Genomic DNA, 23,291 nt, shown 5'->3' with positions numbered 1-23,291 from the left:
AAATAACATTATGTTCAAAAACAAATGGGGAAGAGAGGTTGGCGTGAGCCAGAAGGCAGAGGGGTCCCAAGGAAGGCGTCCCTGGAGGTAAGCAGCTTCCTCCCTTCAAGATAGTGTGTACCCTGCCTGCACTCTTTCCGGAAGTACAGACACCTGCTAAATCAATCATCGGGGTTTATCTGAGGGGAAGAGGCCACACTGTTCTTTTCAGTGGGACATGGGACTCCCAGAGGGGTGGCAGGCAGAGACTGATGTGGTCTCTGCAGGGCTCGGTCAGCTGCTTAGGTTAACAAGTCTCAGGCCGTCCTGCTGTCAGGCCGGGTACCCAGCCAGGGATCAGAGACAGAAGGAGAAGATTCCTTCCCAAGAATTCTCTGGTACCCAGCTTTCCTGGACTACCCGTCTTCACAGAACCACATGGGCATTTGGGGGGCAGGGTATGACTGCTGAGAAGTGTGTGTGTGTGTGTGTGTGTGTGTGTGTGCGCAAGGGCCTGTGGTCCACACACAGCAGGGTAGGAAGGAATCAGAAGAGCACCGGAGCTCACTCACATCTCCTCTCCTCACATAATCGGGGTTCTTATAAATATCCCGGGCCAGGCCAAAGTCGCAAATCTTCACCACATTGTTCTCAGATAAGAGGATGTTCCGTGCTGCCAGGTCCCGATGAATGCACTATAATAAAACAGTTATGTAATAAATGTACTTCCTTAATCCAGCAGCTCAAAGTCCTGTATCCATCCACTTTGCCACATTATTTAAAAAAAAAAAAGTGTGTGTGTGTGTGTGTGTGTGAGCTCACTGGTCCTAGTATCATTATTCTTAATTCTAAGCACCATTTCGTATATGGGAGAGGGAACATCTCTGAACACACACCCAGTCACTGTAAACATAATGTGCTTCTTGTGCAAGCACGGTGGGGTTCAGGTGGCCCAAAAGACACGTTCTAGGTCAGCCAGGCCCCTGTTCCGTGGGAGCATACGGGTCAACTGCACTGGCGGTCTGAGTTTTGCCGGTTAGTGGGATTTCCCCGAGACCTCTTAGAGCAGATCTTGGGGAGCTGTGGTTCGGGGTGCTTTGCTTTGTTGGCTGTTTTTACGTTGTTTGCTGTTGTTGCTGTTTTTAAGACAGACTCCTGAGGTGTAGTGTACGCTGACCTGGGTGGTAAACTCACCCAGGTTGGCATATAACCAGGGACCCTCCTGCCTCAGCCTCTCAGGTGCCGGGATGGTCATGGCTTGGCTTGAGCTGAAGGTTGGTTTTGTTTGTTTGCTTGTTTGTTTGTTTCTAGACAGGGTTTCTCTGTGTAGCCCTGGCTGACCAGAACTCACTCTGTAGACCAGGCTAGCCTTGAACTCAGAAATCTGCCTGCCTCTGCCTCCCAAGTGCTGGGATTAAAGGCATGCGTTACCACCGCCCAGCTGAGCGGAGGGTTTTCGAGAAGCCCTGTTTGGGTGTACTGAAGACGGCTTCTCCATGAAGCCTAGAGAGTTTGGCTGTGTGCCAGAGGGCACCATAGAAGGTAGCGTTCCTGGGTTTGTGTAGTCTAAAATACCCAGGAAGATTCTACCCTTCAATTCTACCTGCAGGGGCCCAGGGCTTACCATCCTGGTACCTCTCCATACGAGAGCAAATCAAGGTTACTGTGGTGATGCCTGTTGTACAGTTAAGTATGTAAGTATAAACAAATACTAGGAAAAGATCTTCACAGCAGAGGTGTATGCTCGGGCCTCAAAAAGAGACAAAAACGGTAGCAGAATACATTTTCAAATATTTTACCATCAAGTTATAAAAATATATTCAGACTGATTTAAACAGTAACCAGCATATCATATTGAGACTTGACGTCATTACCATGTATTGATTAACATATGTAATTTGTATGTTTTCAAACATCATTTAAAATTTCAAAATAGAAGTGGGGATTAGGGAAGAGAAATGCAAGGTACCACGTGTGTGTCCTCCCTTACACGCATGTGCTAAGCTTAATAACATACATGAAAACAAACATTAAAATGTAAAGCGAAAACTTTTGAAAAACTCAAAACCCCTTTTTATCTCTGATTAAGAAAGTTAAAGAAGGGGCTGGAGAGATGTCTTGGTGGTAAAGTGCACTGACTGCTTTCCCGGAGGTCCTGAGTTCAATTCCCAGCAACCACACGGTGGTTCACAACCATCTGTAGTGGGATCTCATTCCCTCTTCTGGTGTGTCTGAGGACATAGCACTCTATACCTGTGTGTGTATGTGTGTGTGTGTATGTGTATATGTGTGTGTACATGTATATATGTATGTGTATATGTGTACACGTATACATATGCATATATAAAAGATTTGCAGTATTAAAAAACATTCTATTTTTTTTAAAAAAATAAAGTTAAAGACTGTAAAGAGATGAGCTGACCTTTCTGGAGGACAGAAACTCCATGCCTCTGGCCACTTGGAAACTGTAGGAAATCAGGTCCTGCATGGTGAGGGGCTGCTTGGACATCTCACTGTAATCTACCGAGCATTAGAATCTTGTAAAGATTTTTGTGACGACACCAAATCCCAGCTTATTGAAACAATATTCACAAAGTATAAGACACACCAAGGACGCCACAGTTCATTGGCAAGAGAGTTTTGTGTCTCAACAGGAACATCAGAGATTTCCCCAGGCTGCAGGGTTGAGGGGTGGGGATGGAGGTGGAGGTGGAGGTGAAGGGTAAGGGAATGGGGATTGGGCGCAATGGACGTGACCTGGTAGGACAGACCGAGCAGAGAGAAGTTCCTGTCAAAATTAGCAAAGCTCTAAATAATCGTTTATTCAAATCTTATCTCCCCAGGACATCACCCCCTCCCCACTCCCCAGGATGTTCATTAGGGTGATAAATAAGAAAGGAAGTGATGTGCGAGTTGTCTAGTCTGTTGTACAGACACCCGAGATTGGAGGCCAGCGAGGAACGGATACGTACCCTCGTCTCCTTCCCCGTCGCTCACACTTCTGTCTTCTTGGAAGCCGGAGCTGGTGAAGCTCTCGCTGCTGTTGACACTGTCTAGGCGGGGTTTCTGGTCCTGCTCCAGGCCTGGCTCCAGCTTTTCCTTCTTGGGTTCCATACGCAAGGCTGCGTCCTTGGCACAGACAAGAAACACAGGAGTGAGAGGGGCCTGGGGGCGGAGATGGCTGCCTTCCGGACTGGATGTACCACTGGGCCCCAAAAGGATGCTGGGTGCTAGGCAGTTATTGCCCAGGCTGTAGAATCTTCTGTACTCTTGCATGGGCTCCTAGAGAATACCCCAGATCCTCGCAGCTGATAAATACTGGGCACTTAGTGTGAGCTAGCATATACTTCCTCAATTTCCCCAAGAGTTTATGGTATTTTATGACACAATTGTCAAAAAACTGGCTTTTGTTTTGTTTTGTTTTACAAGGTGTGAGGGTGGTTTGAGACAGAGTTTCTGTATAACCCTTGATGACCTGGGACTCAGAGATCCACCTGCCTCTACCTCCTGAGTGCTGGAATTAAAGGTGTGTGTTACCACCATCTGACTTGGCTTTTGTGTTTTGTTTTTAAAACAGATTTATTTTATTTTTATTTATGTATATGCAAACAGGCATTTGGGTGTCCACAGAAGCTAGACAATGTCACTGGATTCCCTAGAGCTGGGGCCAAAGCGGGTTGTAAGCCATCCAGTGTGGGTGCTGGGAACGGAACTCCAGTCCTCTGCAAGCGCAGCAAGTGCTCTTAATGGCTTAGCTCTCTCTCTCTCTCTCTCTCTCTCTCTCTCTCTCTCTCTCTCTCTCTCATTTTTAATTATTTAATGTGTGTGAGTACACTGTAGCTGTCTTCAGACACACCAGAAGAGGGCATCAGATCCCATTAAAGATAGCTGTGAGCCACCATGTGGTTGCTGGGATTTGAACTCAGGACGTCTGGAAGAGCAGTCAGTGCTCTTAACTGCTGAGCCATCTCTCCAGCCCCCAGTCATCTCTCTCTTATAAAAACGATTTGTATGCAAGCTGGTTCTGAAGAGTGACGTCATCAAAGCCCCAGCAAAGCCTGAAATGTAGCTTGGGTGAGCGCCCATGTCTGTCTCTGCTGCTTTTCATAGCACATGCCCTGTTGTTGGATAGTCCTCGCTCGGGTGGTGTGAACCAGGCTCTGTCCACAATCCCTGCAGAGGCTCAAGTTACCAGTTCCTCTGACTCCCTTGGGGAGAGGAGGTGAGAGGCACTTTGCTCTTGGTTTCCCTTTCGGCCAGATGAGGATGCCAGGCCACTGTATCCTAACACGAACAGCGAAGGCTGCTCTCCCTGGGCACCGGCATCTTGGTGTTTTCCTCTGCATTCTCCATATTCTGGTTCCTCTATTAATCATGCCATCTTGGGCAAATCCTCTTAATTTTTTTCCCTGAATTTCCTTTTCCGCATCTGAAAGGCACTCTATTATAGTTTGTGCCTCGTGGGAAAGGACGCCCGTGTTTTGCCTTTAGTAATTCATCGACTGCTCGACACTAGAAACACATCCTGTCCAGTGGCTTTCAGGATGGCGCCGTGTGCCCATGCGTACCCACACGTGTATATTCACCCACAGGGACCTGTGTACCTTACAGCCTGGCTTCTGCTAGACAGCAATACCAGGAGCTGGGAGGAAAGCAGGCTCAGCCCTTGGATTAACCAGCTTGTGCATCCTGCCCTGACTTTTCTGGGATGTCCACTAAGTAGGAGTGATCCTTCCACTAGAGGGCGCTGGGGAGCAAGCAGAAGACCCAGCAAACTTTAGGAGGTAGGGAAGCAAACAACACTGTAACACAGGGTACAGATACTCCCACACCCAGAAAAGAGATTCTCCCGGGACACGCCCCATCCAAACATTCCCTCCTGTCAGGTCCTTGAAGGCAGTTTTGCTGTCTCAGCTCTTCCCAAGTCCTGTCTGGGATTTCAGGAGTGAAGAGAATTCATACTTTGTGTAACACCCCCTAGACACCTTTCCCTCCCTCGGGGCAGGTGAAGAGTCAAAGAGTCAGAAAGAACATCACTTTTCTCTCCAGGAGGCAGCCAGCCCTGCTCAGACGGAGTCTGGAGTTTTATTTTTCTGGAAACTTATTGCCTTCTTTCTCACACCTCTCAGAAGCTACTGAGTGGGACCTGTCCCCAGGCTACCCCTCTTCTCACCCCAGTTCTGCTATGCTAATCAGCAGCTCGTCATCAAAGACAGGTTAAGCTTTGGGGACTAAGGCAGAATAACGGGTTAATCACGAAGCGTATTTAAGAGTCTTGACGGATTTGGTCTGTTCCTTCATCTCTCTTTCCTATTCGTTTAGGCTCCAAATGTGACAGATAGTCATGAGTTTTCCACAAAGCACAGCTCCACCAAGTACCACGGGGAAGCAAACCATTAAATATAGCCCCAAAAGGAAGCAAGCTCTTCAAAACAAAGGACGCACAAACCCAAACGTTCCATCCTGCCAAGTCCCTGGAGGGTTCTGAGGGCTTAGCACTTCCTGAGCCCAGGCTAGGACATCGGGACCAACAGGGATCTGTGTGGTTCTCAGCTCAGGGCACTACTGCACCCCTTATTTAGTGGGGTTCAGAGGAAAAGTTCTAAAGCTGGGAGTGAAGCAAGACAGGTCTCTCTCCTTTCTTCGGCCCGTGGCTACTGTGTCCTCGAGCCAATTCTTTTATTACATTGCTATGCGTGTATTTGCGTTTGTCTGCTGCGTGCACAAATGCAGAAGCCGGAGGACAGCCTGCTGGAGTCTGTTCTCTTTTTGCATCATGTGGTTCCCAGGGATTAGACTCAGGTCATCAGGCTTGGCAACAAGGCTCTTTCTCTACACTGAGCCATCTTGCCAGCCATTTCCTGACTTCTCTGGCCACACATATAGCTACAAACCAGCAAATGGATGTTAGATTTCAATTTTTGTGAAGACCTAGTTTATAAGGGGGAACTATAGCTGGGCGTGGTGGCACACACCTTTAATTCTGGCACTCAGGAGACAGAGGTAGGTGGATATCTGTGAGTTCAGGACAGCCAGGGATACATAGTGAGACCCCTGTCTCAAACAGTGGAATGGGGGAATATGTGATCTATTCTCGACAGTCTGGTGGGACACCTATATCTTTGATAAAATCATAGTCTGGAATGAAAGGGTGGGCCAGCTGTCCAGTCCTTTTTTCTAACAGGGTCTCTCTCACATATATAATATATAATATATATTATATGTATTATATATTATATATTTAAATTGTGTGTGTCTGTCTGTGTGTGTGTGTGTGCATGCATGCATATAAGCACAGGCACCCTCAGAGAGTAGAGATATCAGATCCCCTGGAGCTAGAGTTACAGGCAGTTGTGAGCTAGCGAATGTGGGTGTTGGGAACTGAACTCTGGACCTTTGGAAGAGCAGAGAGAGCTCCTAACCACTGAGGCATCTCTCCACTCCTGGTCTCACTCTATTTTCCAGGCTGATATCTAACACCTGGGCTCACACAATCCTCTCATCTCAGCAGCTAGGATTGCAGGCAGGTCCTGCAACATCGGCTGTATTCTGTACTCTGTGGTGTCTTCCCTACATAGCAGAGATGGGCACCATTCCTAGACGTCTGAAGGATCGGTCAACTATGTAGAATAGTTGTATTCAAATGTATTTGATTGGACTCTCTGTTGTCTCTGTCTCGCCCTGTGTTTCTCTCTCTGTGTGTGTGTCTCTGATTTTCTCTGTCTCTGTCTCTGTAATGCAGGGGAGGGGACAGATACAGGGCCTCACTCGTGACAAGTAAGAACTCCCCCACTGAGCCACACCCCATTCTTCAACACCCTAGTGGATCAAAAATGACAAAAGGGGATAACTAGACGCTTAAGGGAAGAGTTTCGTTTTCCCAACAGTCTCATCCTGGGTTCTATTATTAGCGCCACTTAATACAGGAGCTGAAGTGTAGAGACTGACTAATTGTTCAAGGCCAGTGGGACCACAGAACATAGCACTGCGTCTTCCCAGGATTCTTGTTCCTTTGTTTCTTCTGTGTGTGTGTGTGTGTGTGTGTGTGTGGTATGTGGTATGTGTGTATGTATGTATGTATGTATGTGTGTGTGTATGTGTGTATATGTGCTGTGTGTGTATGTGGTGTGTGTGTGTATGTGTGTATGTGTGTATGTGTGTATATGTGGTGTGTGTGTATGTGGTGTGTGTGTGGTGTATATGTGGTGTGTGTGTATATGGTGTGTGCATATGTGGTGGGTGTGTATGTGGTATGTGTGTGTGTGTGGAGTATGTATGCGTGCGCGCACGCGTGTGTGTGTGTGTGTGTGTGTGTGTGTGTGTGTGTGTGTGTGGTGTGTGTGTGTGTATGTGTGGTATGTGTGTATGTATGTATGTGTGTGTATGTGTGTGTATGCATGTGGTATGTGTGTGTGTGGTCTGGGGATCAATCCTAGGGCTTGGTACCAGCCAGGCAAGTTTCCTCCCTCTGAGAGTCATTCCCCGGCCTCCTCCAATGTTCCTTTTATTCTGACACAGCTTTATTTAGTGGGTCAGCGTTACTGAGGGCCAGGGCGGAATGACTCAGCCAGTGCAGGGGCTCCCTGGGAAAGCAGAGGGACCTTAATTCCACCCCCAGCATGCATGTAGAAAACAAGACTTAAGCTGTGTAGTGGCTTGGCACACCTGTAACTCCAGTGCTATGTGAAGTGGAGCCAGGAGGATGACTGGGGTGTGCTAGTTGCCAGCCTAGCTCCAGGTTCAGTGAGAGACCCAGGCTTGAGGGAGTAAGGAAGAGATTGACAAAGCAAGACTCCAATATCTTCCTTCCGCCTCTGTGCATATACATGTGCACACACCACACATGCGCATTCACACACATACACAGAGACACACAATGCACATATATATACACAGATACACAACACACAGATACATACATATGTATATATATACACACACACACCACATACATATAAACATATACCACACATACACACCACACACACAAATGCACACACACATGCACACACATAGCATGCATGCATACACATATACCACACACATTCACACAAACATCACACACATATACACACAGACACACATATATGTATATATACACAACACACATACATATATATACATACCACACATATACACCACATACATACACACACAACATGCATACATACACGTATGTCTTACATGTACATACACACACATCTCACACACACAATACACACAGAAACACACACATATACACACATACTACACATACATACCACACACACATGCACACACAATATGCATAAACACACATACACCACACACATATACACACAGACACACACACAACACACAGACACACACACATATATATCTATACATATATACATACTACATGCACACATACAACACACATACACACACACAAATATACATCAACCACAACCACAATAATGAAACAGAAGAGGGACAGCAGTAGGCTAAGCACACATGAGTTCTAGTTCTAGTCCATCACTGGTCTATCGGTAACTATGGAAACCATTCAGTTGTTTGTGCCCTTAGTTTCTCTGATAAGTGAAGCCACGAATAGTCACGGGTATGGCTTTGAGAACAAGTGCATAAAGTCTCGTGCAAGGATGAGGACCTCCGTTCAGATCCCCAGCATCTACACAGAGCCTTGCTAGGAAGGGGAGACAGAGGAAGCTGGACCCCTGAGGCTTGTTGCCAAGCCAGCCTAGAGGAATCGGCTAGCTCTGGGTTCAGTCAGACACCCCATCTCAAAAACTAAGGTAGAGAGGCAGCTGAGGAAGCCATCCCCACATCAACTTCTGGGATTCACACATGGGTAAAGTGCACCTACACATATGTGTATACACACACACACATACACACACACAAACTATACACACAATACACATACGCATGCACACACACGCGCACACACACACAATACACACACGCACACACACACAAAAACTACACACACTACACACACGCACACAATATACACACACACAACACACACATACACACACATACAATACACACAAAAGCACACACACAACACACACAAACATAGACACAGACACACACACACACACACACACACACACACACACAACCACTTGGAAGACAGAGGCAGATAGATCTCTCTCAGTTCGAGGCCAGCCTGCTCTATGCAGTGATTTCCAGGCCAGTCAAAGCTACATAGGCTTAACTCCTGCCTGACCAAAGAATTATGTTTTCCAGTCTAGATGGCAACGCAAGCGGTGCTATTAAAAACTGCTCTGCCTTTAACATCCAGGCCTGGCTAGTTTTTGTCAATGTGACACAAACAAACTAGAGTCACCTAAGAAGAGAGAACCTTCCCTGAGGAGTTCTCTTCATCACAGTGGCCTGTGGGCGTGTCTGTGGAAGGATTTTTTTTTTCTTTTGATTGTCGATTGAGGTAAAAGGCCCGTTCACACTGGGCAGCGCCATCACCATCGCTAGGCAGGTAGGCCTGAGCCTTCTAAGAAAGGTGACTAAGTAAGTCAGGGGAAGTGAGTCCGCAAGTCGTGTTCCTCTGTCATCCTTGCTTCAGCTCCTGCCCTGACTTCCCTCAGAGATGGACTGTGGTCAGGACCCATAGGCCACAGCAACGGCGTGACCAGGCCGAATCCTTACCTTGTTGAGACAGAATAAGTCGCGTTTGCTCTTGAGGTAGTTGGACAGGTTTCCATATCTGCAGTATTCCACGATCACCATCAGAGGCCCTGCAGCCCAAACAGCACACCAGGTCAGGCAGCCATTTGACAGCTTCCGGTCAGCCCTACCTCGAGACCAGCTTGTTTTTATATGTGTAGGGCCTGAGAGTGTACCTGAGCTTAGAGGCCACGGATCAAGGACTTGATTCAGCCCCTGTGGCATGAAAACAGGCCTTGGTTGATACGACCGAGAACATGGCCCCGCTCCAATAAAGTTTTATGAACACAGATATTTCAATGTCACAAAACAAAATTTTCCTTTTCACTTTCTCCCCACCCTGACTAGACTATTCAAAGCAGGCAAGCCATGCTTAGCACACAGGCTGCTTGTCCCCTTCCTATCCTTCTGCAATGAAAATGGTTTGGGGGGGGGAAGCCAATCTGCACTGAGGGTCTCAGGTGTCACCGTGGAAGTTTCCTTTGTCCTACTCCGTGCTATCCCAATAGCACAGAACTACTTCTGTTTGAAAGTGGGTATGGCCCCTGTAGTTCAGAAGCTAGTGACCAGCAAACTCTACAGGCCACTGTGAAGAAAGGACCGAGGCAGGTACCTGCTATCTCTTGGAGGCTCCCTGAGGATAGAGCTTGTCTCTCTGGTAATGTGATTTTTTCAGTTACTATCCGTACTTTACAGGGTGTTCTGATTCCTGCTGGCACCCCCTCATCCCTCATACAGGGTTCCAGAAAGGAAGTTGCTTCCAGAGCTGGGGTCTCCCCACTAAGGAGCAGGTCTGGCTGGGGCTCAGCCGTCCAGCCTTGGAGGCTCACATCTCAAAGGTACAAGGTTGAAGGAGACAGAACGCTTATGCAAGGTCAGAAGCTATGGGGGCCTGGTCTGGTTCATTAGGACTCTTTCTCTTTCCAGGTCCCCAAACCCTAGCTCGCCTTTTTATTCACTACCTTCTTTTCTTACCCACACCCCTCCACCCCTGCTTTCTGCGTTGGGAAATTGAAGACCGCTTATGTGCATAACTCTTCAGCACCGGCAAGACTTTAGCATCCGTTCATACCTACACCCGAGCATTCACACTTTGTCACAGAGGAAGAAAGCCTGGTAAGGGCCTGCTTGGGCTCAACAATCAACAGCACAGCCATGTTCCTGTCACCTGTCCTATTGGTTAAGGCCTGTCCTGAGAGCCGATCAGAAAAGAGGGAGCTCTATGTTATCTCCTCTTGGGATACCTAGAATATCTAAAAGGGAAGGCTTTCTTCCGATGAAGGACTGGGCGGCCATTTTCTGGGGGATGGGGAGTGGGCCAGGGGAGGGAGCTGTGTGGGTTAAGGGCTCCCCTCTCAGCAAGACAGATGGCGCAGGCCTCCCTGTCTCCTTTACCTCCTTGCTTGGTGCAGGCTCCCAGGAGGTTAACCACATTCAGATGATGGCCGATGTGAGTCAAGATCTTGAGTTCGGTCATCAGAGCTTTGTACTCGCTGGCTGTGGCCCCCTCTGTGTGAGAAGCAAGGAAAAGTCAGGGCTCCGGGACAATGGGGCTGCTTCCGCCCTGCCCTGGAGGCTGCTTCCGCCCTGCCCTCCTTGTTTGTCCTTGCTTCATTGACTTCCCCCACGTTCTGCAAAAGGCCAAGTGGCCAGACTGTTTTCATTCCTCCGACCCTCCCGAGCCAACATCCTTTGCAGTGCGCTGCGGCCCGCTGTGTTTCCTTCTGGTGGACCAGGCTGTGCTGACAATGTACTGACTCAGAGCTGGCGCCTCACGACCTCGCTTTCCAGAGGCTTCCCTTGTAGCAGAAACAGGTGAGGCCTGAGCCCTTCAGGCAGGGCGTTCACCCTTAAACTCAGTCCTTCTCATTCTCCTTTCTAGGGAGGGGCTCTACAACATCAGGCTAAACGACTTCTCTAAATGTCTTTAAAACGTGCTATTGTCTCTCTAGATCCCTTCACACCTGGAATTCAAGGGTTATCCCTCCCCCTCCCCCCCCCCCCCCCCCCCCGCAACTAGGATTCATGTTATCTAGCTTTTTTTTTTAATTAATTAATTTTTTTTAACGTGTATGGTGTTGTGACTGCACCACGTGTGTGCCTGATGTCTGTGGAGGCCAGAAAAAGACACTGGACAGGACCCCCATAACTGGAGTTACAGATGGTTGTGAGCCACCATATGAGTATTTGGAATGGAACCCGCATCCTCTGCAGGAGCAGCAAATGTCCCTAACCCCCCTACTTTAACTTCACTCTTGGCGACGACCTGTGTCAGTCCAAGAACCAACAGTCTAGATTCTAGACTGCGTCCTGCCCATTCTTTTTCCTGTCATTTATTTTTGAGGTATTCATAATCTTATTTATTTATTTATTTATTTATTTATTTATTATATGCAAGAACACTGTAGCTGTCTTCAGACACTCCAGAAAAGGGTGTCAGATCTTGTTACGAATGGTTGTGAGCCACCATGTGGTTGCTGGGATTTGAACTCAGGACCTTCAGAAGAGCAATCAGTGCTCTTAACCACTGAGCCATCTCTCTAGCCCCGGTATTCATAATCTTTTTTATTTTTTATTTTTTAGTTTTTCGAGACAGGGTTTTTCTGGGTAGCCCTGGCTGTCCTGGAATTCACTCTGTAGACTAAGCTGGCCTCAAATTCAGAAACCCGCCTGACTCTGCCTCCCAAGTGCTGGGATTACAGGCGTGCGCCCCCCCGCCCCCCCCCCCCCCCCGCTTGTATTCATAACCTTAGTTGTTTAGAAAAAAATACTAAAAAGTGTTACTGTAAAATATTCCAATAGTATGAGTATGGAGATCTGTGAAGGGCGTGTGCGAGAGCGTGTGTGCACGCATGTTCACCTGTGCATGTGTGTGTGTGTGCGCGGGCGCGTCTGCAGGTGTGTACATACAGGCGGTCACAGTGGCAGAGCACAGCCCAGCATATGCAAAACCTTTCAACTCTGAAAGCAGACAAATGATGAAGAGTTCAAAAGGCAAAGCAAGGCATCTGAGGTGCTAGAGTAAGAAGGGCAGTCACTGCAGTCCAGTCACCTTCCTGGAAGCAGCCACTGTCAACAGAGTGAGCTTCAGACCTTCCCATATGCACGCATAAACACCCGCTGAGGGCTAGCTTAGCGGCTCAGTGCGTGAGGAGCTTGCTGCTAAACCTGATGACTTTAGTTTGATCCCCGGAACCCATGTGTGGAAGAAAAGGGCTGACTCTGACTCTTGCAAGTGATCCTCTGACTTTCATCTCACACACACACACACACACACACACACACACACACACACACACACACACACACACACACACTGATTCTCTACCCCTTTTAATATCAGGAATTCTCATTTCTTTCTTTTCTTTCTTTCTTTTCTTTCTTTTTTCTCTCTCTCTCTCTCTCTCTCTCTCTCTCTCTCTCTTTCTTTCTTTCTTTCTTTCTTTAAAAAAAGCTTTATTTAGCCGGGCGGTGGTGGCGCACACCTGCAATCCCAGCACTCTGGGAGGCAGAGGCAGACGGATTTCTGAGTTCGAGGCCAGCCTAGTCTACAGAGTGAGTTCCAGGACAGCCAGGGCTATACACAGAAACCCTGTCTCGAAAAAAACCAAATCCAAAAAAACCAAAAAAGAAAATAAAAATAAAAGCTTTATTTATTTTTATTTTATATGAGTGCAGGGAATTAAACTCCGGTCCTCAAGGACAAGGACAAGAAGTGTTTGTCACCTCTTAGTCACCTCTCCAGCCCTCTTTTCATTCCTTTTAATGGACTAATGTGTTTCTTCTGACATATAGAGTCTTCAGTTGGGTGTCTGTCTGTCTGTCTGACTGTCTGTCTGTCTGTCTCTGTGTAGCTCATACAGGCAGGTGTCCTGTGTCTGTGTGTGTCTGTGTGTGCCAGAGGACAAACCCAGGTGTCATTCCTCAGGATCTATCCACCATGTATTTTGAGACAGGGTCTCTCTGTGGTCTAGAGCGTCAGGTAATCGAACTCAGATCCTTATGGTTGTGTTAAACGTGTCACAGACCAAGCTATCTCCCCAGCCCCACTTTCTCCTTTCTTTCTTCCTTCCTTCCTTCTTTCCTTTCTTTCTTTCTCTTTTCCCCCTCCCTCCCTCCCCCTCTCTCTTTCTTTCTCTCTCTCCCTCCCTCCCCCTCTCCCCCTCTCTCCCTTCCTTCCTTCCTTCCTTCCTTTCTTTCTTTCTTTCTTTCTTTCTTTCTTTCTTTCTTTCTTTCTTTCTTTCTTTCTTTCTTTCTTTCTTTCTTTCTTTCTTCCTCTTTTCTATTACAAATAAAGCTATACCAGAACACCTCAGTGTGAGCACGCACAAAGGCAAAGGCTTCTGTGGGACAGAGTCCTGTAAGTGGGTCAAAGGTCTGCACACTTAATATTGTAGTAGGTAGTGATATAGTATTTTATTAAGATGGAATAATTTTTTTAATAATAACCAGATAAACTTGAAGCCCCGGTGGGGTAGGGCTGGCTTACAGTGTCTGCTCAACAAATATATTTGGATAAACAGCGTGATTAGTTTTCTCATTTTGGACATTTTTTCCAAATGGACAGTTTTTCCAAAACTCCAGAAAGTTTAAGGTTATGTTCCGGACACACTGACAGAGCTTTTGACTCTGCCCTTTGTCTGACATCATGCTTTCTTCCAGTTCCCCTGGGGCAGAGAATGAACAGCTTTTAGCCAGAAAGCTCAGGGAATTGTTTTTATTTTATTTAAGGAATTCTATGGTGTGGGTCTTGTGGAAATCTTTTTTCTGTCAGTGCTGACAGTAGAAACAAGATCCCTTTATACGGATTAATTTACTCTTGTTTTACGTGTGTGAGTGTTTGACTGCATGCACATGTGTGCCTGGTACCCGTGGACGCCAGAGGAGAGCACTGGATCCCCTGGAATTGGTGTCACAGGCAGCCGTAAACTGCCATGTGGGTACTGGGAACGGAAGCTGTGTCAAGCCAGTGCTCTTAACTGAAGAGCCATCTCTTCAGCCCTGAATTTACATAGACGAGATTGGCCTTGAAAAGGATCCCGAGCCAGAACCTTCTCTCTTATAATTTAACAGTCCCTGAAGAGAGTATCCCTGTTTGGCAAGGAGAAAAACCTGGGGTCTGCAGCTTAGATGGTTAGACCTTTCTGAGCCACTTTTCCTATCTGCAACTGGGGAGTAACACTGCGCATCAACAGGGTAGGTGACAGAAAAGGTGATGCCCAGTCGGATGCTTTCCCCAGCAGAAGACCCACTGATGTCACTTCTCCTCAGAGCCCAGGGGTAGAGGACAGTGCTGGCCTGATGACATTCTCACAGAAATGCCCACTCCTGTCTGGGCAGTCTGCCCCAAGCAAACTCCTTATGGCAAGGTGAGAGTAACAATTGTGGATATTTATGGGGTAGGCTACAATACAGGTTATATGTATAAAGTGTAGTGACCTAATTCAGTAACATTTCCTTCTTAAATATTTGTTTGTTGGTTTGCAGTGGAAGCTTTTAAACTCCTCTCTTCTGGTTCCTTATAATATATATATATATATATATATATATATATATATATAGTATATATACGTATGTATGCACACACACACACATGCATATTGGGTGGGGCTGGAAGGTGGCTCAGTGGTTAAGAGTGCTAGCTGCTCTTTTAGGGGACCTGGGTTTAGTTCCCAGCACCCACACTTGGCACAATCACCTATAGCTCTAGGTCCAGGAGACCTGGCGCCCTCTTCTGGCCTCTGTGGGCACATGCATGAATGTGGTACACATACAAACAGGCACACACACATAGACATAAATCAAAATAATGAGCAAATATAATAAATTATAGTGATCGTAGTCACCGTACTGTGTTGTGGAGCACACGTCCAGGCTGAGTTATGGTATATTGCTCAGCCTCATTCCTTTAAGGATGCTTATCTGGTTTTTGCTGATGAATACAGCCCTTTCGGGGTGAGAAATGTGTTTACACAGGCTTCCAGAGTATGGTGTCAATGGAGTAAGAAGTACAAGAGTTTGGACACCTCTCTGGGAGTCTGAGCTGTGTGCACATGTCCCTGAGCCTTAAAAATTCCCCAGCAAAGCCTGGTGGAGACACTGGGAGGTGGAGACAGCAGGATCTGAAGTTAGAGACCAGCCTGGGTAACATGAGAACCTTTCTCAAAACTGAAACCAAAGCAGAAAAATTCCCCCACCATCCTGGATACTGTGGAAAGCCCAGAAGTGGTTTGCTTTCGGTCTGCCTCCATCTTGATTTTGAAATCCTGATCTGAAGGATCTGAAGCACAGTGTGACTTATTTCATCCCACGAGGGAAAATGAAGTCTTTTCACACCGCAGAGGACACATGACTCTTCGAGGGTTTGGTGTACACACTCCTCCTTGAGTGTTGTTTCTAGACTGTGTGATGGTGGCAATTGTACATCACAGTGAGATTTGCCATCCCTCTACCCAGCAGTCTATGACTTGGTTCTCTTTCAACATAAGAGAGATGGAATTGCTTTTTTAAAAAAACAATTATTATTTATAAAGAAATGTTTTCTGGGCAGGGCTTGACAGCATCATAGAATAAAATTTTGGATCAACCATTTTTCTCTAGCTTTTCAGTCTCCCTTTATAGTGAGGGCAAACCCAGGCTGAGCCCTTGGGATTTGTGAAGTGTGCAGTTTCCTGACAACCACAGTAGACCTGGACCATGGCAACTGTAACCTTTTGAATCCAAGACTACAATAGACGTAAGTCCTCAGGTGTCTTGTCTGGAATGTGAGAAAATAAAGACCTTAGGGTGCCAGAGATCGTTTTCCTGCCTGCGGTTCTGAGTTGTTCCATTGACAAGGTTTATTCTGGGCTGGTGTAGCTGACTCTACAGTCCAGGCACACAGAAGCTCTGGCTGAAACAGAGACAGATGGTGTGTTCCTGGGGTACATGAATCTTGCCCCGACATGGAGGGTGCAGAAAGGTGATTGACAGCCATGCCCGGCATAAGGCACACCTACCTTTCAACATCTTCACGGCCACGGTCCGGCAGGTAGGTGATTTCTTAATGCCAAATGCAGAGGCTTGAACTACTTTTCCAAAAGCCCCTCTGCCCAGCGATTTGCCTACAATAGAAGAAGGTCTTGGTTTGTTTGCGAAGCCAACAGCAAGCCTGAATCTTTTCCAGGAAGGAAATGCCGCTTTGCATTATACAAGGTATGCATCTTTGAGAGGGATTCTGCAGTGGACTGACCCCAAAGGAAGGTGTCCCTTCCTCCGAACTCGTTCATCTGCCTCTGAGTGCCCCGCCGCACCCCACCGCATCCTTCAAGATGAATCTAAGCTTCTAGAACACTCAGTGAAGGAAAGTGGCTTTCTCTCTCAGAGGAGAGAAAACACCAAACCCAGGGACCTTCCCCTGTTTCATGACTAAGATGTTCCAAGCCCTGTATCTTGCTGCTTAGGTCATTCCCTACGTTTTCTGTAAAAAGATGAATGGCGCGGTGACTATGGTTGGTGTAACGATGCCTCGGATCTCAAGAATCAGCACTCGGTTGTTTCTCAGACTTCCGTGCTAGTCAGAGCATTTCCTAGTAGCTGACACGGGTATCCGACCATTACAAGCTCTTGTGGTTTTCAGCACATGAGCCATCAAACACAGGTAGTAATTTGCTTCAACCCCAGAGAGGCGATTACCAAAAGCTGTAAGTGAGCAGGGTATCTTTGGTGGTGCCTGTTATGTTTTGCTGCAGTGACTGTTAATCCATGACTTTCCCAACTCTTGAATGAGCCAACTTGACTCAAAAAAGGGAAGGGCACTGTCTGAACCGCCAAGTCCTTGGGGTGGCAACTGGTATAAAGGAGGCCCTGTCCAATTACAGCAGAATGGAGCGAGAGCCGTGGGAGGTCTGGAGGTTAGCAACTAGGGACTGGAGGTCGGGTGGGTGTATGTGCGCGCGTGCGCGCGTGCGCGCGTGCGTGTGTATGTGAAAGCCCGTTAGGTGGAATCTCCCTGGAATCCTTAGTTCTTTTCTATCTAGAGTCCGCGTTTGCACAATTAGGAAGCTAAATAGAGCCCCGTAAGAAAGCGGCTGTCCCTGGGATGATATGCCCAAAGGAGAGTAAGCCATGAAAGGCAACTTCTTCTTCTTTTTTTTTTTTAAAAGATTTACTTATTTGTGTTATTTATGTGAGTACACTGTAGCTGTCTTCAGACACACCAGTACAGGGCATTGGACTCCATTACTCATGGTTGTGAGCCACCATGTGGTTGCTGGGATTTGAACTCAGGACCTTCAGAAAAGCAGTCAGTGCTCTTAACCGCTGAGCCAGCTCTCCAGCTCTAAAGTCAACTTCTTTCGACTCTTGTGTACTGTGTCCTCAGGGGAGCAGGGAGGGTGGGCGGGGGGTGGGGGTGGGGGGTGGGGGGTGGGGAGGTGGGGAGGGCGGCGGCAGATAGAATGCTATTGGCCAAAAGTAAATTCTGCCAGTTAGAATGTTATATTAATTTAACCCTTCTTTTCCATTCCAGTCTCCTTCCTCAGACTGCCCTGCTAATAAACCTTCAGTTAATTAGCCTTCCTTTACTTAGTTCCTTCCCCTAAAGGATGGATGTGTGTGTGTGTGTGTGTGTGTGTGTGTGTGTGTGTGTGTGTGTGTGTGTGTGTAGATAAATAGTGTACTAGCTGGTCTCGTATCCAGCTGTAAGGCATTTTCTCAATTACTGATCAAGGAGGGGAGGGCCCAGCCCCTTGTGGGTGGGGCCATCCCTGGGCTGGTAGTCTTGAGTTCTATAAGAGAGCAGGCTGAGCAAGCCAGGGGAAGCAAGCCAGTAAGAAACATCCCTCCATGGCCTCTGCATCAGCTCCTGCTTCCTGACCTGCTTGAGTTCCAGCCCTGACTTCCTTTGGTGATGAACAGCAGTGTGGAAGTGTAAGCTGAATAAACCCTTTCCTCCCCAACTTGCTTCTTGGACATGATTTTTTGTAGGAATAGAAACCCTGACTCAGGCAGGCAGGCAGGCAGACGATATTCTTTGTGACATCATCATGTCTGAGCCCTTGTCCATTTATGCACGACTGTGCCTTGTTGTAGCTTCAAGTTGATTGCCCTCTATGAGAGGCATCTGGGCAGTTTCAGTGACAAGAGCTGTCTCCTGGGACACACTCTGCTCAGCAGGGCCACACCAGGAGATGACAGGGTTTTCCAAAGTCAGACATGTATAGCTGGTGACTACTGAACCTGATTCTTCTCAGAGCAAGCAACAGGGACAGAGACACAGCAACATATCCTCTCATGTAAAACGGTCTGAGCCAGATAGATTCTTAACAGAAGCAAAAACAGTGGCCCCCCCAAAGTGCTGTGTGTGCATCAGCATCAAGGCTGGGTTAGGGAGAGTTCCTTAGGGGCTTCTTGGCTTTCAAAACAAATGGCATATTTTGGTTGAAGGTTATTCTTTGCTTTCCAGAGTAAAAGAACATTGTCTTTCAGTTGCATTCTGCTGTCTGACAAGTGTTCGGAGCCCAGGAAACACTGGGATAATCTCTCCACACGCTCCAAAGGCCCCTGTCTTCCTGCAGTGTCCACCCCTACACATTCCCTTCCTGGCCATCCCTGCACATTCCACACTTTGTGTTTACCAGGCATTTGGGGGTTCTGTTTCCATCAGTGGGAATAAGTTGGTCTTACTGGGCTGCCCCGTAAATCGACACTGTGCTTTTGCGGGCTCTGTGATCATCTCGTGCCCTGGAATCCGACTTCAGATCCCTGGTTCTAGTTCCAGTGAGACTGATTCACACTGGACTTGACCTAGCCTGAACATTTCCTTTCCCTGGAATTCTTGGTGTTGTCTGGAATGCCACACACTAGTTCCGAGATGTGTTAGGTCACTGTCAGGCAGTGCAAGAGTCCTGGAATGGCCTTGATGAGTCCCAGCCACGCTAGGGAGAGGGCAGGGCAGCATGAACTTGGCCCCTGGAATGTTTTCAATATCAAATGTCCTCCATAGATTCGAGCATTGCCTGAGAGCTTACTCCAGAGTGGGTGTTGTTATTTAGGGCGGCGGTGGGGGTGTGTGTGTGGGGCTCTAGAAACTTCGAGAGGTTGGCTGAGCTGGAGGATGTAGGTCTCAAGGAAAGGTTTTGTGGGCGTGTTCTCCATTGCCCTTGTTTGCCTGTCTCTCTGCTTCCTGCCCTCTATGAAGTGGGAGCAGCCATCACCACAGGCTTCTGACACCATGATACTTTGCCTGAGTCCGATGCCCATGGGCTGAACTTCCCGAGACCATCACCTTCATTATCACCACCACCACCATCATCATCATCATCATCATCAACAACGACAACAACAAAAACAACAACAACAACAAAATACCTCCCTTCCTAAGTTTCTGTTATCAACTCTGGCCACCATGACAAAAGCTAACTAATCAATGCTACCCTTCTTTGGCAATCAAGGGAACTGGTCTCACTGCCGAGCTCCAGACTTCCTGTGTGTTTTCTTTGTTAGGCAACTTCTCCTGTATAGTGCTTTCTAATAGAAATACCTTCTTACGTCAGACAGGACCCTGTACATTTATGGGAATTGAATCTTCTCCCGGGGCTAGTCAGGAATTGGGAAGGAGTCAGGAAATTGTCCATGTCACCCCCCATTCCCCACCCCCACCCCGACTTTTGATTTTAGCAATTATATTAACAACATCAAGCTCCGACTGAACGGTCAAGCAGGGGAACTTCCAGTGTGCCTCCTACAAGGCTGGACATTGTAGCCAACAGAGAAGACACTGCTAAAATCAGCCCTCGGGCTGTGTAGTTTTTACGCCTTCCTTTCTTCCTTCCTTTTTTCCTTCCTTCCTTCCTTCCTTCCTTCCTTCCTTCCTTCCTTCCTTCCTCCCTCCCTCCCTCCTTTCCTTCATTCCTTTCTTTCTTTTTACCCAATGTAACACTGATCATTAAAACATTTTTCCCCTTTCCACCAATCTAGATGTAACCTTGGTTCCTTTTGTTGTCAGCCATGATTTCAAATCATTTTTGTCACTTCTTTGGCTAACAGGAGCCAAGACGTCTGGGGCCTCCTCGCTCTCACGTTAATCAGAGGAGAGCCCCTCCCGTCTTGCTGCCACACCACATACTAAAAGGCTAGATGCCCGTTCACTCTCCTCCAAGAGACGCTCAGATGGACACCAGCCAAATCCCAGCTGAGGCTCTGCACATAGCAAGCCTTCACCAAGAAAAGCCTTCGACAGGGAAAGCCTGATGAAATGTGATTCTGTGACTTCAACTGAGCTCCAGGGAGTTCTGGAGACAGAGGAAACAGCCTGGGGGACATGCTGTGGATTTAAGTAGAAATGAAGGGAACGGGGTGGGTTAGGTGGGTTAGGGGTGGGGGGTCAGGAGTTGGCAGGGAGCTCTTGTGGATCCTGTCCTGGAAGAAGTATGCTTTATCCTAGCTAACAACTCTGGAGAGCAACATGGCCCGAGAACAGCTCCCGATTGTGGGAGAAATAGATGCTGTGCTCCCAGCCAAGGTGACCAATCCGCAAGCCGCCTGAACAGTCAGCCTTGCAGACAATGTTCATCGACTGCGGTACCTACACTTATTCGCTCAGTGTTTCGTAGATTTCTCCAGCTCCCCATCCCTCACCCCAGCCAGCCTGGTCTGGCTTTCTCTCGCTTTTAGCTGCCTTCCAAGCTTTTCCCCACAAGCTGAACAGGACCTCACCGGTGCTCTCCTTTCCTTGTGTAAGCAGAATCATTTCAAGCCCCAAGTGAAAAGCGAGAAAAGCCATCGCACTTTCCTCCCAGTGCAACTTGCCCAGGAAGAGAAGGGTCAGGCTGTCAGAACAGCAAGCGCTCTCGCTCTGAGACTGACAAGCCCAGAGGACACTGGGCTCACAATCTGTTTTCCTAGTTTCAACCACTAATGACTTTGGCATACACCGGAGCAAGTGGAAAACTTTCAGAAAGCCATGTTCTAGACATCTTGGGGAGCAGTCACTGAAGCTCTGATTGTTTTCAGCACCATCGCTGGAGATAAAGTGTGCATTGTGACGTCTGAGCTAGAGGAATTGGGGGGGGGGGCAAGTCCAGGGGCCTGCTGTTTACAACATCTGCCTGACCTGGAAAAGAAGTCTCTGCTCTTCAAAAGTGAAACTTAAGTGATGCCTGAGGGTTGCACCACAGCACACCAGGGAAGCCACAGGCCATCTTACAATTTGCACAGAGAGCTTGACCTAAGGGAGCCTCACTCTGCTGAACTGTTCTAGACAACAGGTGACTAAGTTCCCAGGAGCTTTGCTATCTAAGAGTGCCTGGGCTTGCAAGCTGCAGACTCTCTTCCTAGTCTTTACTTACCTGCTAGCTGGAGACTAAGCCTGGAGAGACCTTGGTGTTTCTGGGACTTCTGATGGCACCGGCCACTCAGTCACGACAGAACCGGAACACAGGGTGTTTCTTGTTACCTTGTCTTTTTCTCCTGACTACATTCCTCTGATCCATGGCCCGAGCCAGTGGCTGGGCAGCTGGAAGGAAGACTCCCAGGTCTCGTTTCGCTCTCTGCTGCTTTTCTCAAAACAAGCGTTTTTGGGTTTGTGTTTTTTTTGGGGGGGGGAGGGTTAGGTTTCTCTGACGGGCTTATGAATCTGCCAAATAAACAAACCGCTTACCTAGTTTAAGCCTCTCCCGAGCAAACTCCCACTTGCTGGCATCATAGGGCAGCCGTTCACACTGCTCATCCAGGGGGACTTCGTCAGGGTCCATTATGATTGACAGGTAGTCTGTCTTTACTTCAGAAGAAGACTGAGAAATAGAGACCCCCCCAAAAAAAAGTTACCAAGAAGAAAAACAACTTTGCATCGATTGGCCAGGTACAGAGGGGCCCCTAAACACACACACACACACACACACACACACACACTGTGGTGGTTTGAATATGAATGGTATTCATAGACTCACGTATTGGAGTATTTGGTTCCCTGTTGGTGGACTTGCAGTAGGAGGTGTGTAACCAGGGGGTGGGGTGGGGAGTGGGGGAGGCGGGGAGGGGCTTTGGGGTTTTGAAAACTCAGGCCAAGCCCAGTCTCCTCTCTGCCTGTAACTTTCCGGATCGTGTGAGCTCTCAGCTACTGCTCCAGTGCCACACCTGACTGCCACCGTGCTCCCTGCCGTGATGGTCTCACCCTCTGACACTGTGAGCAAGCCCCCAGTTAAATGCCTTGCTTTCTTTTAAAAGTTGCCCTGGCCATGGTGTCTCCTCATAGCAATAGCACAGCGACAGGGACATCCACGTTGTACTGTGGTGTTTCTGTGAGACAGCTCTGTACTTTTCTCTCGTGGCGTTTCCGGAGTAATGGTATCCTGTCTTGAATGAGTGTGCCCCAAACTTTCACTGACCTCGTGTACATATCTGTTCAGACGTGACTGTATGAGAGCTTTTCTTTAAGAAGAAGAAGAAGAAGAAGAAGAAGAAGAAGAAGAAGAAGAAAATTTAATATGATAAACAGCGACAGAGAGCTTTCCATGGCTGTTCTAAACATCTTTCTTTAAAAAACACCAGCATTTTTCTTTTATGTGTATGTGGTTGGTGCCTATGGAGGCATCGGATCCCTTGGCGATGGAGTTACAGATGCTGGGTACTGGAAACAGAACCCAGGTCCTCTTAACCATGTG

General features: G+C 47.7%; 1 protein-coding gene across 1 annotated transcript in view; it reads right to left on the bottom strand.

The window, feature by feature from the left end:
* Positions 1–23,291, bottom strand: part of Flt1 (fms related receptor tyrosine kinase 1) — a 173,075-nt gene that overhangs the window by 19,859 nt on the left and 129,925 nt on the right. Inside the window, exons 17-23 of the mRNA XM_052167989.1 lie at positions 22,289–22,421; positions 16,647–16,751; positions 11,044–11,157; positions 9,631–9,719; positions 2,952–3,108; positions 2,402–2,499; positions 552–674 (exon numbers count right to left, since the gene is read on the bottom strand). Coding sequence (XP_052023949.1) covers positions 552–674; positions 2,402–2,499; positions 2,952–3,108; positions 9,631–9,719; positions 11,044–11,157; positions 16,647–16,751; positions 22,289–22,421 — 819 coding nt within the window. The remainder of the gene's footprint in view (positions 1–551; positions 675–2,401; positions 2,500–2,951; positions 3,109–9,630; positions 9,720–11,043; positions 11,158–16,646; positions 16,752–22,288; positions 22,422–23,291) is intronic.

Source organism: Apodemus sylvaticus, chromosome 22, assembly GCF_947179515.1.
Source record: "Apodemus sylvaticus chromosome 22, mApoSyl1.1, whole genome shotgun sequence".
NCBI lineage: Eukaryota > Metazoa > Chordata > Mammalia > Rodentia > Muridae > Apodemus > Apodemus sylvaticus.
The sequence above is the reverse complement of the archived record's forward strand: the minus strand, read 5'-3'. Positions and strand labels throughout refer to the sequence as shown.